The following is a 16905-nucleotide window of genomic DNA, read 5'->3' as shown; positions in this document are numbered from 1 at the left end:
AAAAAGGTAAACGACTACAGTAGTTCAGATCGAAATTGTAGCTAGCATATACTGGATTCCTGAGAATTGTAGCTTTTCTCTATAATTGTGTTTCTTTGTGAACTCAGATTTTAGCAGACAATTCATAAACTTGATACTGTGTTTTCATATAGTTCTTATTTTTTTCTGTTTTCTTTCTGTTTATTTTTGAGATTGTATTTTAATTACAATTCACTCTGCCCTTTCTTTCCTTCAAACTCTCTTATACTCTTCTCTGCTCTTCTGCAAATTTATGTCTTCTTTTGTCATTAATTGTTATTACATTCATATATGTATTGTATGTACATATATATTTCTAAGTATAACTTTTTCTGTCCATACAATAGTACTTGTATATATCTTTTCAGAGCTGATTGTTTGGAATTGGACAGTCAATTGATGTCCCTAAAGAGGACCACCTCTCTCACTCCCAGCTTAACACACTTTTCTGTAGTTCTTTGTGTAGGGTTGAGACCATGTGGGCTGTTCCCTTACCAGTTTGGTCTGTTCCTTGAGTTGATTCTTGTTCAGCTCACATGTGGGTAGTCATGTTGGTAAGACTTTTTGTGTAGAGCTTCTGGTGTTGTAGACATATTATCACAGCAAATGAACTTACCCTCTGGATCTTAGAATCTTTCTTCCCTCTCTTCTACAATGTTCCTTAAGTTATATGTGTGGGAGTCTTTTATAGATGTAATGTTTGGGATTGTGTCCCACAACTCTGCTTTTTGATTGGTTATAGTTTCTGTAATTTTTTCCAAGTGTTACAAAGAGAACTTTCCTTGATGAGGACTAAAGACTATACTTACCTGTAGGTATAAGGACAAATACTTATAGATTGTTGTTAGGAATTATGCTGGTTTAATACATTAGTAGTTGGAGACTCTGTGCAAACAAACATGACCTCACTAACCCTAAAGTAGTTATGTAGGTTTGCGTGCCGGGCATGGTATACTTCTTGTTGAGGGATCTTAAGTCCAATAAGAGAGCTTCTGGTTACTGCCAAGATACATATGCCAGTATTTTTTATAAGTGCAATGAAACATTTTATATCTCATTAAAATTTACATTTATTTTATGTATTCACATATGTGTGTGTGTGTGTGTGTGTGTGTGTGTGTGTGTGTGCGTGTGGTGGGTGTGTGAATGTGCACATGCCACAGCAAGCATGCAGAGAGAGAAAGACAACTAACAGAGCTGGGTGTCTTCTTCCACCATGTGTGTTTCAGAAATCAAAGTAGAGTCCTCCATTTGTCAGTAAGTTCCTTTACCTACTGAGATATTTTGCTTTAGTTACTCTTTTGCATTTTAAATTAGTTTATAATTCTATAAATTTAGACAAATCTTAAGACTTCTAATAATTTGACTCCTAGTTTTGGAACAAGGACTAACAGTGAACACCAGAAACTGAGAACATATCCTGCCTGTGTAAAGTACAAAGGGTAAGAAGGTGTCCTAAGTAGTAGAATATTAAAATTATCAGTTAAAATACTATTTTTAATCAGCCAATAAGTTAACCAATCAAACTTTACAACACTTTGCACATATGGTTTTTACATAACTTTCTTTATTCTAATAAGCCATGACATATTACATTTTTCATTGACATGGATAAAATAATGGTTCTTGATATCAACTAATAATTGCAGCTTTTTGAACATATAAAGAAGAAACATTGGTGCTTGTGAGAACAAAAAAAAAAACCACATTCCTTTGATGTAAACATTGAACAGTTTCCACACAACCGAACTCCTGGAAATTAAAAACAAAGCAATTCTTAGAATATTTTATCTAATTACTTGGAAAAAAACAGTTTGTAAACCCAATAAACTTAATAGTTTGTTATCCCAACTCACTTCATTTCCAACTGAACTCTCTTTATTTTCTGTTGGTGCTTTTCAATTATTACTACCTCCAAGAAGAACACTGTATGAGCTTATTTGTGACGAAGGTTCCAAAGTATCAGATACCACACAATTTCTATGCAATGGCTTTTTAAGGAACACAGAAGATCAGTTTATCAGGACAAATTTTAGCTTGTTTGTCATGGCACAAATGTCTGGAAAAGCTTCAGATTTTTGTAGAAGCTGTGAACACTGTGATAGCTCGGGCTGGAGCAAAGTATTTGCAGAAGGAACTAAACTCATAGTAATTCCTGCTGGTAAGTAACATTTTTCTGCTTCATTCCAGTGATAAAAAGTACATATATGGTTGTAGAAAAATAGAAATCTACTATTATCTACTGTATCTTACTACACTATTCTTAGTCATTTTTCAGGATATATTTCTAGATATGACAACAAAAACTACTTTGTAAATAGTTTTCCCTCCAGAAAACATTGAAGCTCTGTGTTTAGAATGCAAAGAGGAACTGGGAGTTATTTTGAGGATCATGTGCATTGATTATTGGGGTAAATCTTTGCTTCAAGATACTGCTGTAAAAGTTATTTTAAGTGTGAGTCCTCAAAAATTGAGGTTTGATGATGACACATATGTATTTTGAAATATAACGTAGTGCTACATTCTCCAAAATGAAATCCTTATTATTAGTTTTGATCATAATTCACAGCAAATTACAGTAGAACATGAATAAATCCATGTTTTATTTGTTTAACTTCATATTGGGTAGATTGTGATTAGTCACAATTTGTGTCACTCTGAGTCTTGAAATATTATCTGGAAGTTTTTCAGTTAGAATTTGTAGTTTTTCCAAACTACTTCTGTCCAGTGTCCACAAAAAAAAGACTATTCATGAATTTACATCTTCATTTGACTATTATTACATTTGATTTCTTTAATTTGACTTTTTATAATGACACCTTCATTGTCTAAATATTAGTAACTACTAGATTAGTAATACCTAGATACATGGTTACTGCTTTTATTTCTTTATGAAAAGAAAATTTCAATTAACTCTAAATTATATTCTAGACTTAGGACTGATCTATAAACGACAACTGTTTAAGGGAATAAATATATTAACTTCTGGAGAATCCTGGAGAAAGTAAAATAAGACTTATCAACCAAAATGAACATGACCCAAGTTTCAAGGCAGAGTATGTTCAGTCCTTAGACTCATGATTACACTTAGACTTTGTTTGAGTTTTGTCTCCACTTAATATTGACAGAGTCAATTTTTGTAATCATATAAATAGTAACAAAATATTGTCTGCTTTTTACATGTTCACAAGATAAATTTCAGATACTGTGGATTATATGCTAGTTCATCTAAGCGCTTGACCCTGGCACAAAGTTTATATTTACAGGAACTTTTCTTTGTATTCTGCAGAGTAAAGCAGAGAGAGAGATGGGAGGGCAGGTGCAACAAGCTCCAGTCTCAGAATCTTTGAAATTATTCCTGGTTTAACTGTGATGTCCAGAGAGGTCAGGCTACTGTCTGCAACTAAGGAGTCTGTGCTCTTTCTATTTTGGTATGGGAGACATAAGCAAGGAGTGGAGAGTAACTGAAGAGGCTTCAGCGCTAGAAGCACCAAGTTTTATGTTCAGAAGTTAAACTAAAACGTAGTTCAGCACCTGCATAATGAAGCTCGGCAATTTTCGAATGTGAAAACTTTCCCCTTGTAAAGTTAGAGAAGTACCTGGGGAGGTGACTTCAGGTTTGAATTCTCAGTCATTCTAAAGTCATGCACTGCAGTACCCACAGGTTTTACTAAGGTAGGGCGGAATACTGAGGCAGGGAAAGCTCTAGAGGACACAGGCCTGCAACATTGGAATATGGAATGGTAAATGGCAAAAAGATCCTGTCTGAAACAAAGTGTAATTGAGGACAGGAGTGAGGCTGTCCTCTGACTGCCTCAGGGGCATGTAAGGTGTGTGTTCCTGAATCCCCACACAGGAACTTTGCAGACCCCCTTATACATATACCATATTCACAGAGAGCAAAAGAAAATTGAAGAAAAGATTTCAAAGCATATATTCTTTGGAAGGAAAGTAGGTTTTGAGTGGACGTTATTTCTAACATTTATTTTGAGAAATGCAAAGAAGTGGCCCTAAAGTGAGCCCACCTACACTAGCACTAAATCATAACATTTGACTTCACATGTACATCAGGACTCAGCCTGTGAGGTCAGGCAGACAGCAGTGTCCTGAAATGTCTTTGAGAACCAGCCTTGTGATACTTCTTCACTCAGTTTTCAAGAAAGAGCCAAGCCACCAGGTGAAGAATAGTTCGGTGTGAGCTGACTGAAGCCAAGTACCAGAACTTTCGATAAAAGATGCAATCTCATGTGTTACAGTGCCGATTGGGAGCACAGCCTGTTTTGGACAGCAGAGACGCAGTGTTCATGCACTGCTACGCACTCTAGACAACTGTATCTCCTTTTGCTATCCTGAGAGCGCCAGGCTTCGTGTGATGGTAGATTTGGGAACCCCGGTATATTATTGCAAAGTAGACTGTAGCTTGGTGGGTAAAGAAACACCATTTCTCTCCTTATTTGACCTAGATTTAATTACAATCCACAACCTCCAATTCTATGATTAATAGCAAAGCTTTTACCCATGAATAACAATGTTTTATTCAAGCACAAGTCATAGAAAATAAATTGTTATTATTAGCAGTCATGTTGACAACAGTAATAACCTCTACATTTTTATTCCTCTTAATTAATTTTCTCATCTTGTTTCATTTTCATTTCATTGATGTACTGAGGTTGAATTGGTTTACAATAAAATGTATGTTTTGTAAAAAAAATAAAGCAGCTAAAACTTAGAAGTTTTTCAGCTTACTCGGTGAACTTATGAATCAGTTAGGTCAGGATCAAATTTCTATTCTTGTAAGAATTCCAGACAATCATGTCTCTGGAATGTGAAGAATCAGGGACATTAACTAATATATTAGTTTTGATATAATTTGAATCGCTGTGGTCTTCCTTCATCTTCGGTGTAGGAATGGAATGGGCCATCATGGGTGGTTACTGAACGGATGTATTTTAAAGATAGTTGGGGGAAGGCAAAGTTGGCTATGGTGAGGTGAGGGTGATAATGTTTAGAAAGAAGAGGGCTGTGAGATGGACTTTCTGAAACACTTTCCAGAGATTTCAATCAGAAATGCTGTAAGAGCACTGTGCAAACATCTGCAAAATGTTTGCAGACATCTGGACTTCCTTTAAACATTCATGTCATGTATGGAAGTTCGTATTAAATCATTTGACATTGACATAAGATTTATTGCTATAATCAAGATGTTGATAGACTCAATAGACAGGCACCTTCCCTTTTCTCCTTTTCAAGTGCACTCTGAACAAGTCAGTGCTTTGAACTCAGATATGGAACTCTGACTTCTCCACTCACTCCCATAGGACATGGAAACTTTGTGCTCAGTCCCTAGTAAGACAGATGAGGACATGAGAACAGCACGATCAAAGGTGATGTTGTGAATAAAGCAATGGGCACGTTGTCCAAAGCACAGCAGACACATGGCGGGATAATTCCATTACATAATTGGCTGTATACAGTTACAAAGAAGAAATAAAAACTACTTACTGACATCGATTTCCCTGAGCTATAGAAATGCAGAGCTCATTGTACAGTCAGCTAAATTAACAGTGGGTTGCACTAAATGACATAGCCAGAGAACAAAGTAACAGGGTGACAGGGAAGCATGTTAGAAATGATATGAGAACTTCCTCTGTACATTGACCATAAAAGCAACTTGGTCTCCTTACCCTCCCATCTATCCACCCAGCATGAATCATGATTCGCTATGAGAAAATATAGGTATGTAAAGAAATAAATTGTTCTTAACCATTTGTGTTTATGTAATATTAGTTTTTGCATATATCCATTAAGGAATTTTATTTAGCGATTAAAAGAAAACACATGTGCCACATTTTCTCTATCATAATGTACTTCTTAGTGTGGAGTATTCATGGAGGCTGTTGCACCTGTTCCTGAGCCCCAAAATACCACCAAGGGGCCCATACTTATGTAATCACAGTAGGTTCTTTTTGTTCAAGCTCAAGCATGATGCAGCAGGACACAAACATGAAGCCCCAAGCCTAGTTTCAGACAAGCATTTATGGAGGTGAGCAAACAAGCCAGAAGGTTTCTGGCCTGGCACACGTCTGATTAGGGGGTTATTATGAAATTTTGTTGCCCTTTAAAATAATTGGCTGGTGTTGGGAACCAAACTATAAACTTAACTTTTGCTTTCCTCCTTATTGGTGGTTGTTAGAAAGTGAAGTACCAAGAGCAGGGTTGTAGAGACTAACCTGGAAACTAGTGCTAGGCACGGGCCTGTTGGTTAACTCCAGTTCATTCTTGGCTCAGGTTCTCAAAGATGGAGTCTGTGAACCTCTGGTCCCTCAGAGGCCACAACTAGAAATGAACCATGGGCGGTGGCGCATTAAGGCAGGGAGCTCAGTGCAACATAGATGAAAATACAGAAGTGGGGCACTGGGGCAGATCGTGGATGGGAACAAAACAGAAGAGAAGGTTGAAAACAATGGATAAAAAGAATCCATAGGGAACCACCATCTTACAACCCAGAAATGAAAAATGAAAGTGAGCAAGGGGATAAAGGAGAGAAGAAGGAAAGATGTGGGTTACTTAAAACTAAGATATATGAGAAAGCCATATGGAAATCACAAGTTTGAAGGAAAGATAAATTTAAAACACAGCTTAGAATGAAAAATAATTTTAAACATTGGTACCCTTCATGGGTAGAATGCTGTTTTCAGAAGACGTGTTTTGTTGGACATGTAATATTATTTTGAGTGACTGGATTTAGTGGTGTGTGTCTGATTTAATCTGTAATTTTAGCACTTGGGAGGCTCATGCAGAAGAACGAGTAGCTCAGGCAGTCCACGGGTATATCACAAGTTTAATTCTCACCTGAACTCCATGAGACTCTATCTCAATGACAGTACCTGCTATCATTTTTATCTTTATTAACTTTCTATTTTCCCTTACAGACAAAAGTTTTAATGCAGACATTTCCCCCAAGCCCACCATTTTTCTTCCTTCTTCTGCTGAAACAAATCTCCACAAGACTGGGACATACCTTTGCCTCCTTGAAAAGTTTTTCCGCGATGTCATAAGGGTGTATTGGAAAGAAAAGGACAGCAATGCGGTCCTGGACTCCCAGGAAGGGGAGACGCTGAAGACTAACGATACATACATGAAGTTTAGCTGGCTTACTGTGCCTGAAGGGTCAATGGGTAAGGAGCACAGATGTATTGTCAAACACGAGAACAACAAAGGAGGAGCAGACCAAGAGATTTTCTTTCCTTCAATAAAGAAAGGTATGTGCATATATACTCTGAAATGTAGTCTTCTAGAAAATGTTTGAAAATACCCAATCCTTTTCTATAATGTATCAATAAAATTAATGTGACATTTAATGGGGTCATTGCATTTATTTTACTGTGATACTAAGCTGGCAGAGGCTTTGGAGAAAAGTTGAAATTTTTTGCTAAAACTTTCTAGGCCGTAGTGTCATTATCCAAAATATCCACATCTAATGATACACACCCCCATCTCTCTCTCTCTCTGGAATTGTTAATTGAATTAAAAATAAATGATGCATTAAAACAACACGCAACTGAGTGCATGATAAATGCGAACCTTGAGGTTCCACCTTGGATGCCATAATTAGGAATGCTCAGCCACGCAAGCAAAGCCGTTTAATCTCACTGTGTACAAAGTTCAATCTCCAGAACCTGATGCCATAGAAGTGGATGCCTTAGCTAACCAAATATTCAGATGAGAGACTCAAAGCCTGTTACAAAATGCAGTGGACCTAGCAACCTTGACACGTTCAGAATTGTATTGCTATGTATATCACTGTCAGAGAGAACATTTATTAAAGATGGAGTGAGGATACTGGATGGATGCAAGCATGGTGATGTCTTCATGATTAATGCATCTCTTGCCATCTCTGCATTTTGGAAAGCCCTTTCTGTGATAGCACAGGTAGGGCTGTGTGGGGTAGACCAGGATTAGTCAGTGTCCCAACATGGAGGGGGTTGTACAGTGAACAATGCATACTCTGTCAAAATTACTCAGAATAACTCAGATGCAAGATCCCACGGAATTCCCTTAATTCAGTGCGGTACACAGATGCACAACCAGGCAGAGGGCCTGATAGACTTGTAATTCGCTGTATGCCACAACTGCTCGTAATGAACAATAGTCCCGAGGCTCCAGGAGCTTGAACCTGCGAGCAATAAACAGATATGAAATGTGTGAGCTTCTCGCTGTTCACTGTCTGCATTTCTCCTCTGAAATCCCAGTTTCTTCAATGGTCAGTGAACTCTGAATAGTTGCTTTGGGAGGATCCTTGTTTTGGAAAGATGTGGCTGCTCTTCTATGAAGATTGTTTTAGACACTCTATTATATCTTTTAGGGTAAAAATGGAAAAAGAACTCTTTTGAATTTCTACTTCTCTGTATACAGAAATATAGCATGTGAATGACATAACTGAGTTACATATAATGATACTAATTTCTATAACTAAATATCTTATTATTTAACTATGAGGCTCATGTTTTAATACACTTCTGTCTATGTGAAGACACATAAGTATTCATTTATATGTAGGTATATGCATATTCACAAGCACACAGAGAACTGTCAAACAATGTGCATGTTAATGAACAAATTCTTATTGCTATTTCTTGTAGTTGCTGTGAGTACCCAGCCTACAACTTGCTGGCAAGATAAAAACGGTAGGTTTCAGTATATGTTTGCTTTTGTGTCACATTACAGTGCTTTCTCTTTTGAGTATAACAGTACTGAGCTGCCATGAGTTAATGTAAAAGTATCTGAATGTCTGCATGTTACAGAATAGACTGATATTTACAATTAGTGTGTCACTACACGGACATCACAGCAACATAGTGAACTGCCAATTCAAGCATAAGTGAATTAAAGACGGGTATAGCCTAACCTATATTAACAGAGAAATTCATTTACCCATGTGTCTCTTATTTTTAGTCACCAAAGAAAGCATGATAAAAACTAAGCTTAGGTTTTTAAAGTCATCTAGTTACTCACTCGCTTTGGGCACTGATGGGTTTAGACGAACTGCTTTCCAAGTTCAATCTCCGTATACGTGGTTCTTTTGAGGATGAGGAGAGATGCTACTCATTGTAAGTCATCAGAGTTAGTACCTACTGCCTCCTCTTTGCTAACACCCTATGCCACTGAAAGGGCAGATGGAGCTAATTTAAAGAACTCTTTCAGATGTGCTGCAGCTCCAGTTCACGGGCACCTCTGCCTACTATACTTACCTGCTCCTGCTCCTCAAGAGCGTGCTCTACTTGGCCATCATCAGCTTCTTTCTGCTTAGAAGAACAGCTGCCTGTGGCAATAAGAAGAGCTCCTAAGGAAATAAACGGTGGACCAGCAAGTCCGTTGATTTTTATCCTTACTGTCATAAAGGTGACTTATGGGGGTCCAGCTGCCTTCTCTTGCTGGCTTTGACTTCTGTAAAGTCACATGCACATCATTCTGTTATTGTGCAAACATTTTTCTCACATTTGTAAGCAATTTTAGCAATTTCTCTCTAACTGAGCTCACCTTCCTGATTCCATCCTCTCCAGCAGTCCCCTCCCCCAGAAGCCCAAAGTATCAAAGCTCTGGTACACATAGGCTGCAGGATTTACCCACGGCATTTGTTGCTCTTGAACTAGTCAACTCTCTGAAAGCCTCCTCTCTAGACAACCTGAAGAGTCTTCTTTATTGTTGGATTCTGTGCCTTGTATTTCATATTAGAGACAATAAATATTTTTTAAAAATCAGAAGTCTACTTTTGTCAGTCTTTATTTTCATTTAGTAATGTTGAAAGTTGTGGTATGAAACAACATGACAATTGTCATGGCATTTTGGTGACAGTTGGTAACAAGACTCTAAAAACACATTCCTAAGCTTGGTTCAGACTCTGTGGTAATGACATTTTTTAGGACAGTGGGTATAGGAGGAGCTGTAGGCAATTAAAATCACCGTATCTGCTCTTAAAGGCTATCAGATTTTGAATTCATTTGGTTTTGCCATTTTTGAGGCAATGAACAAATGTCTAACTTGACTCATACTCTCTGGGCTCAGCTTTGTGCCTGTATTTCACGGTAGTATGATTTCTGATCCTCAGACTGTCTCCTGAATGCTACCAGAACTCTAGAGAGGAAAAGGCGATGGAGTGAAACCTCAGGTTCCAGACTCCCTGCAGCACAGCACAGCTTCCCTCTGTAAGATGAACAGTCAGTGTTCTGTCTCCTAGAACTGTGTATGCTTAGCAAGTTAGTAACAGCAAGTGCAAACAAGTCCTGGAGAGTCCTGTTATAGGCCCTTGATTATAGCTTAAAAAGAATAGATCACACATACACACACACACACACACACACACACACACACACACACACACGTGACTTCCATTCTTCTCCATGGGAAGCATGGGAAAGCACTATAGTACTGTATCCTGTACTACACATCAAGCAACCCCTGATCCTCTAACAGTCCTCTGAGATATATAACATTTATGGGCCACAGTTCACAGATTAGAGAGTTGATCTCACAACCGAGATTGTTTGTTTGAAGAAGCACTCATAATTGAAAGTCAGATTTCTCTGATCTCCACTGGGGAGAGGGGAGACAGAAGGACACAGGGTGTGTGCACATTGATGTACCCAATATTTTATCTTTTAGTGATAGTCAATCAAAAAACACACAAAATACTAAGACATCCATTGCTTCCTTAGGATAGTGATGATTTCCTTAAAGATTTATGAGTTCATCTGTTTATTACTCATGTTTACTCTATGCCACTGGCTTGTCATTCTTATCCCCATCCTTCGACTATCTATGGTAGAAAATAACTGTAATTGTGCCACTTGATGTAAGTGGTAGTCACACTACTTTCCACAGAACATTTTTTTTGGTTTAAAACTGCTCTTCCAGAGAAAGCAATAATAAAGTAGGCTATGAGCCGCAGACACAGTAGAATCCTTCATAGTAGTGTTGGGTAGATGTGAGTAGCATCCTGAGACTCAGGTTCCATCAATAGACTGAATCAGTTGAAGAAGATTATGGGAATCTGGGTAATTTATGATGCAAAAAGGCTGTTATGCAACCTCCTGGGTCCATGACTTTTATGTCAACACAACAGCAATATGCAGGTAACCACCACATAATTCGTTGGGAGAACACTGAACATGAAGCCACATTTCACAGAATTCTGGCTACTTCATTTGGCTTTTCTTAGATATATCAACTTCTCTTTTAGAATGACAAAATTTTTACATGTTACAAAATCCTATGTAATGTCTGAGTACATACATATATTGAGTATTCTTTAAATAGGGGTAAGCATTGTTCCCTAAAACATCCATTCATCATCTCTATGCCATGAGGCCATTCAAAATCTTTTCTACTGATTTTGAATGCACATCATATTATTAGTTAATATTTTAGTATGCATCTTTAGAATAATTCATAAATTAAGTGATTTCAGGTTTACATTCAAAGTTCCAAAGAGAACACTTGATATCTGGATGAAGTAATGGTGGACATTATTGGTGTGGTATTTTCCAGGGTAGTGGGTTATGCATTATCTGAGGTATATATCACAAATGAGCAGTGAGATGCACAGAATTTCTGTGTTGTGTACACGGAACCTTTGGCAAGGGGTACTGTGAAATCTCCTGAAGCCCCATGGGATCTGACCCTCAGCTGGTTTGTGTCAGCATCTCTGCTCTTATCTAGTATAGTGTAGGTTTGTAAAATGGAAACAATCTATTCTTCAAGCAAACCTCCTTTTGCCATTGTGCTAAAAATGGATGAAAAAAGTGACCTCTTTATTAACATTTTTAAACTTAAAATGTGGGGTTTTGCACAATCAATTCCAGTTTCTGTGAAGTGAAACTAAGTTTACTATGGAAAAGCAACAATAATATTCAGGCTTAAGATGATGAAATATCTCCTCATCACCACACAATCAAATGTACATGCTGACTAGGATGTGAAAAAAGGGAGAAGAGACTGCACTCTGCACACATCTCTGACGCCAGAGGAAAACACCAAATGCCATCTGGAACCCTGGTACACGGAAGCTCCCGGAAAGGGCAGCGCAGATCTTCCTGGTTGCTGCCGCCGGAGAGAGCTCGTAGGCAGCACCCCACGAGCAAACTTGAGCCTCGGGAACACAGGTAAGACCAACTTTTCTGCTGCAAGAGAACTGCCTGGTGAACTGAGGACACACAGAGGCAAAATTCCTCTAGGACCAGGCACTTTCGGTGTTTACCGGGAGTCCCAAACCCGCGGATCCCGGCCTGCAGCAGCTCTCTGCTCCCACACCCTGTGGGAGAGAGACCTCACCGCCTGGGCAGGTGGGCACACCTGAGGCTACAGAGCAGAAGAGACCACCAACTGTGCCCACCCCTGCCCACATCCCTGGCCCAAGAGGAAACTGTATAAGGCCTCTGGGTTCCCGTGGGGGAGGGCCCAGGAGCTGCAGGACCCCTGCGCCTGAGACACCACAGGAACCAGAAGGGACCGACTGGATAAAAAGTTCTCTGCACCGAAATCCCATGGGAGGGAGAGCTAAAACCTCCCTTCAGAGAGGCAGACATGCCTGGGAAACCAGAAGAGACTGCACTCTCCACACATCTCTGACGCCAGAGGAAAACACCAAACGCCATCTGGAACCCTGGTGCACAGAGGCTCCCGGAAATGGCGGCACAGATCCTACTGGTTGCTGCCACTGCGGAGAGCTGGTAGGCAGCACCCCACAAGCAAACTTGAGCCTCTGGACCAGAGGTAAGACCAACTTTTCTGCTGCAAGTGACCTGCCTGGTGAACACCAGACACAGGCCCACAGGAACAGCTGAAGACCTGTAGATAGGAAAAACTACATGCCCGAAAGCAGAACACTCTGTCCCCATAACTGGCTGAAAGAAAACGGGAAAACAGGTCTACAGCACTCCTGACACACAGACTTATAGGACAGTCTAGCCACTGTCAGAAATAGCAGAACAAAGTAACACTAGAGATAATCTGATGGCGAGAGGCAAGCGCAGGAACCCAAGCAACAGAAACCAAGACTACATGGCACCATCGGAGCCCAATTCTCCCATCAAAACAAACATGGAATATCCAAACACTCCAGAAAAGCAAAATCTAGTTTCAAAATCATATTTGATCATGATACTGGAGGACTTCAAGAAAGACGTGAAAAACTCCCTTAGAGAACAAGTAGAAGCCTCCAGAGAGGAATCGCAAAAATCCCTGAAAGAATTCCAGGAAATCATAAACAAACAAGTAGAAAGCCATAGAGAGGAGACAAAAAAATACCTGAAAGAATTCCAGGAAAACATAAATAAACAAGTAGAAGCCCATAGAGAGGAGAGACAAAAATCCCTGAAAGAATTCCAGGAAAACACAATCAAACAGTTGAAGGAATTAAAAATGGAAATAGAAGCAATCAAGAAAGAACACATGGAAACAACCCTGGATATAGAAAAGCAAAGGAAGAGACAAGGAGCTGTAGATGCGAGCTTCACCAACAGAATACAAGAAATGGAAGAGAGAATCTCAGGAGAAGAAGATTCCATAGAAATCATTGACTCAACTGTCAAAGATAATGTAAAGCAGAAAAAGCTACTGGTCCAAAACATACAGGAAATCCAGGACTCAATGAGAAGATCAAACGTAAGGATAATAGGTATAGAAGAGAGTGAAGACTCCCAGCTCAAAGGACCAGTAAATATCTTCAACAAAATCATAGAAAAAAACTTCCCTAACCTAAAAAAAGAGAAACCCATAGGCATACAAGAAGCCTACAGAACTCCAAATAGATTGGACCAGAAAAAAAACGCGTCCTGTCACATAATAGTCAAAACACCAAACGCACAAAATAAAGAAAGAATATTAAAAGCAGTAAGGGAAACAGGTCAAGTAACATATAAAGGCAGACCTATCAGAATTACACCAGACTTTTTGCCAGAAACTATGAAAGCCAGAAGATCCTGGACAGATGTCATACAGACCCTAAGAGAACACAAATGCCAGCCTAGGTTACTCTATCCTGCAAAACACTCAATTAACATAGATGGAGAAACCAAGATATTCCATGACAAAACCAAATTTACACAACATCTTTCTACAAATGCAGCACTACAAAGGATAATAAATGGTAAAGCCCAACATAAGGAGGCAAGCTATACCCTAGAAGAAGCAAGAAACTAATCGTCTTGGCAACAAAACAAAGAGAAGAAAAGCACACAAACATAACCTCACATCCAAATATGAATATAACAGGAAGCAATAATCACTATTCCTTAATATCTCTCAACATCAATGGCCTCAACTCTCCAATAAAAAAACATAGATTAACAAACTGGATACGCAACGAGGGGCCTGAATTCTGCTACCTACAGGAAATACACCTCAGAGACAAAGACAGACACTACCTCAGAGTGAAAGACTGGAAAACAACTTTCCAAGCAAATGGTCTGAAGAAGCAAGCTGGAGTAGCCATTCTAATATCAAATAAAATCAATTTTCAACTAAAAGTCATCAAAAAAGATAAGGAAGGACACTTCATATTCATAAAAGGAAAAATCCACCAAGATGAACTCTCAGTCCTAAATATCTCTGCCCCAAATACAGGGGCACCTACATACGTAAAAGAAACCTTACTAAAGCTCAAAACACACATTGCACCTCACACAATAATAGTAGGAGATTTCAACACCCCACTCTCATCAATGGACAGATCATGGAAACAGAAATTAAACAGAGACGTAGACAGACTAAGAGAAATCATGACCCAAATGGACTTAACAGATATTTATAGAACATTCTATCCTAAAGCAAAAGGATCTACCTTCTTCTCAGCTCCTCATGGTACTTTCTCCATAATTGACCATATAATTGGTCAAAAAACGGGCTTCAACAGGTACAGAAAGATAGACATAATCCCATGCGTTCTATCAGACCACCACGGCCTAAAACTGGTCTTCAATAACAATAAGGGAAGAATGCCCACATATACGTGGAAATTGAACAATGCTCTACTCAATGATAACCTGGTCAAGGAAGAAATAAAGAAAGAAATTAAAGACTTTTTAGAATTTAATGACAATGAAGGTACAAGATACCCAAACTTATGCGACACAATGAAAGCTGTACTAAGAGGAAAACTCATAGCGCTGAGTGCCTGCAGAAAGAAACAGGAAGGAGCATATGTCAGCAACTTGACAGCACACCTAAAAGCTCTAGAACAAAAAGAAGCAAATATACCCATGAGGAGTAGAAGGCAGGAAATAATCAAACTCAGAGCTGAAATCAACCAAGTAGAAACAAAAAGGACCATAGAAAGAATCAACAGAACCAAAAGTTGGTTGTTTGAGAAAATCAAACAAGATAGATAAACCCTTAGCCAGACTAATGAGAGGACCCAGAGAGTGTGTCCAAATTAACAAAATCAGAAATGAAAAGGGAGACATAACTACAGATTCAGAGGAAATTAAAAAAATCATCAGATCTTAATATAAAAGCCTATATTCAACAAAACTTGAAAATCTTCAGGAAATGGACAATTTCCTAGACAGATACCGGGTACCGAAGTTAAATCAGGAAGAGATAAACCAGTTAAACAACCTCATAACTCCTAAGGAAATAGAAGCAGTCATTAAAGGTCTCCCGCCAAAAAGAGCCCAGGTCCAGATGGGTTTAGTGCAGAATTCTATCAGACCTTCATAGAAGACCTCATACCAATATTATCCAAACTATTCCACAAAATTGAAACAGATGGAGCACTACCAAATTCCTTCTATGAAGCCACAATTACTCTTATACCTAAACCACACAAAGACCCAACATAGAAAGAGAACTTCAGACCAATTCCCGTTATGAATATCGAGGCAAAAATACTCAATAAATTTCTGGCAAACCGAATCCAAGAGAACATCAAAACAATCATCCACCATGATCAAGTAGGCTTCATCCCAGGCATGCAGGGATGGTTTAATATACGGAAAACCATCAATGTGATCCATAATATAAACAAACTGGAAGAACAGAACCACATGATCATTTCATTAGATGCTGAGAAAGCATTTGACAAAATTCAACACCCTTCATGATAAAAGTCCTGGAAAGAATAGGACTTCAAGGCCCATACCTGAACATAGTAAAAGCCATATACAGCAAAACAGTTGCTAACATTAAACTAAATGGAGAGAAACTTGAAGCAATCCCACTAAAAACAGGGAGTAGACAAGGCTGCCCACTCTCTCCCAACTTATTCAATATAGTTCTTGAAGTGCTAGCCAGAGCAATCAGACAACAAAAGGAGATCCAGGGGATACAGATCGGAAAAGAAGAAGTCAAAATATCACTATTTGCAGATGATATGATAGTATATTTAAGGGATCCCAAAAGTTCCACCAGAGAACTACTAAAGCTGATAAAAAACTTCAGCAAAGTGGCTGGGTATAAAATTAACTCAAATAAATCAGTAGCCTTCCTCTACACAAAAGAGAAACAAGCCGAGAAAGAAATTAGGGAAACGACACCCTTCATAATAGACCCAAATAATATAAAGTACCTTGGTGTGACTTTAACCAAGCAAGTAAAAGATTTGTACAATAAGAACTTCAAGACTCTGAAGAAAGAAATTGAAGAAGACCTCAGAAGATGGAAAGATCTCCCATGCACATGGATTGGCAGGATTAATGTAGTAAAAATGGCCATTTACCAAAAGCGATCTTCAGATTCAATGCAATCCCCATCAAAATACCAATCCAATTCTTCAAAGAGTTAGGCAGAACAATTTGCAAATTCATCTGGAATACCAAAAAACCCAGTATAGGTAAAAATATCCTCAACAATAAAAGGACTTCATGGGGAATCACTATCCCTGAATCAAGC

At 38.7% G+C, this 16905-nt stretch overlaps 1 gene segment (V, D, J or C); it reads left to right on the top strand.

The window, feature by feature from the left end:
• Positions 1–1891: 1891 nt before the first annotated feature.
• On the top strand, positions 1892–9776 carry LOC148000181 (T-cell receptor gamma chain C region C7.5-like). The segment is given in 4 exon segments: positions 1892–2179; positions 6951–7280; positions 8661–8705; positions 9223–9776. Coding segments are annotated over 4 exon segments (633 nt in total).
• The last annotated feature ends 7129 nt before the right edge of the window (positions 9777–16905 follow it).

This window comes from Rattus norvegicus, chromosome 17, assembly GCF_021556685.1.
Source record: "Rattus norvegicus strain SHRSP/BbbUtx chromosome 17, alternate assembly SHRSP_T2T, whole genome shotgun sequence".
In the NCBI taxonomy this organism is placed as follows: Eukaryota; Metazoa; Chordata; class Mammalia; order Rodentia; family Muridae; genus Rattus; species Rattus norvegicus.
This window is presented reverse-complemented; position numbering and strand designations above follow the sequence as displayed.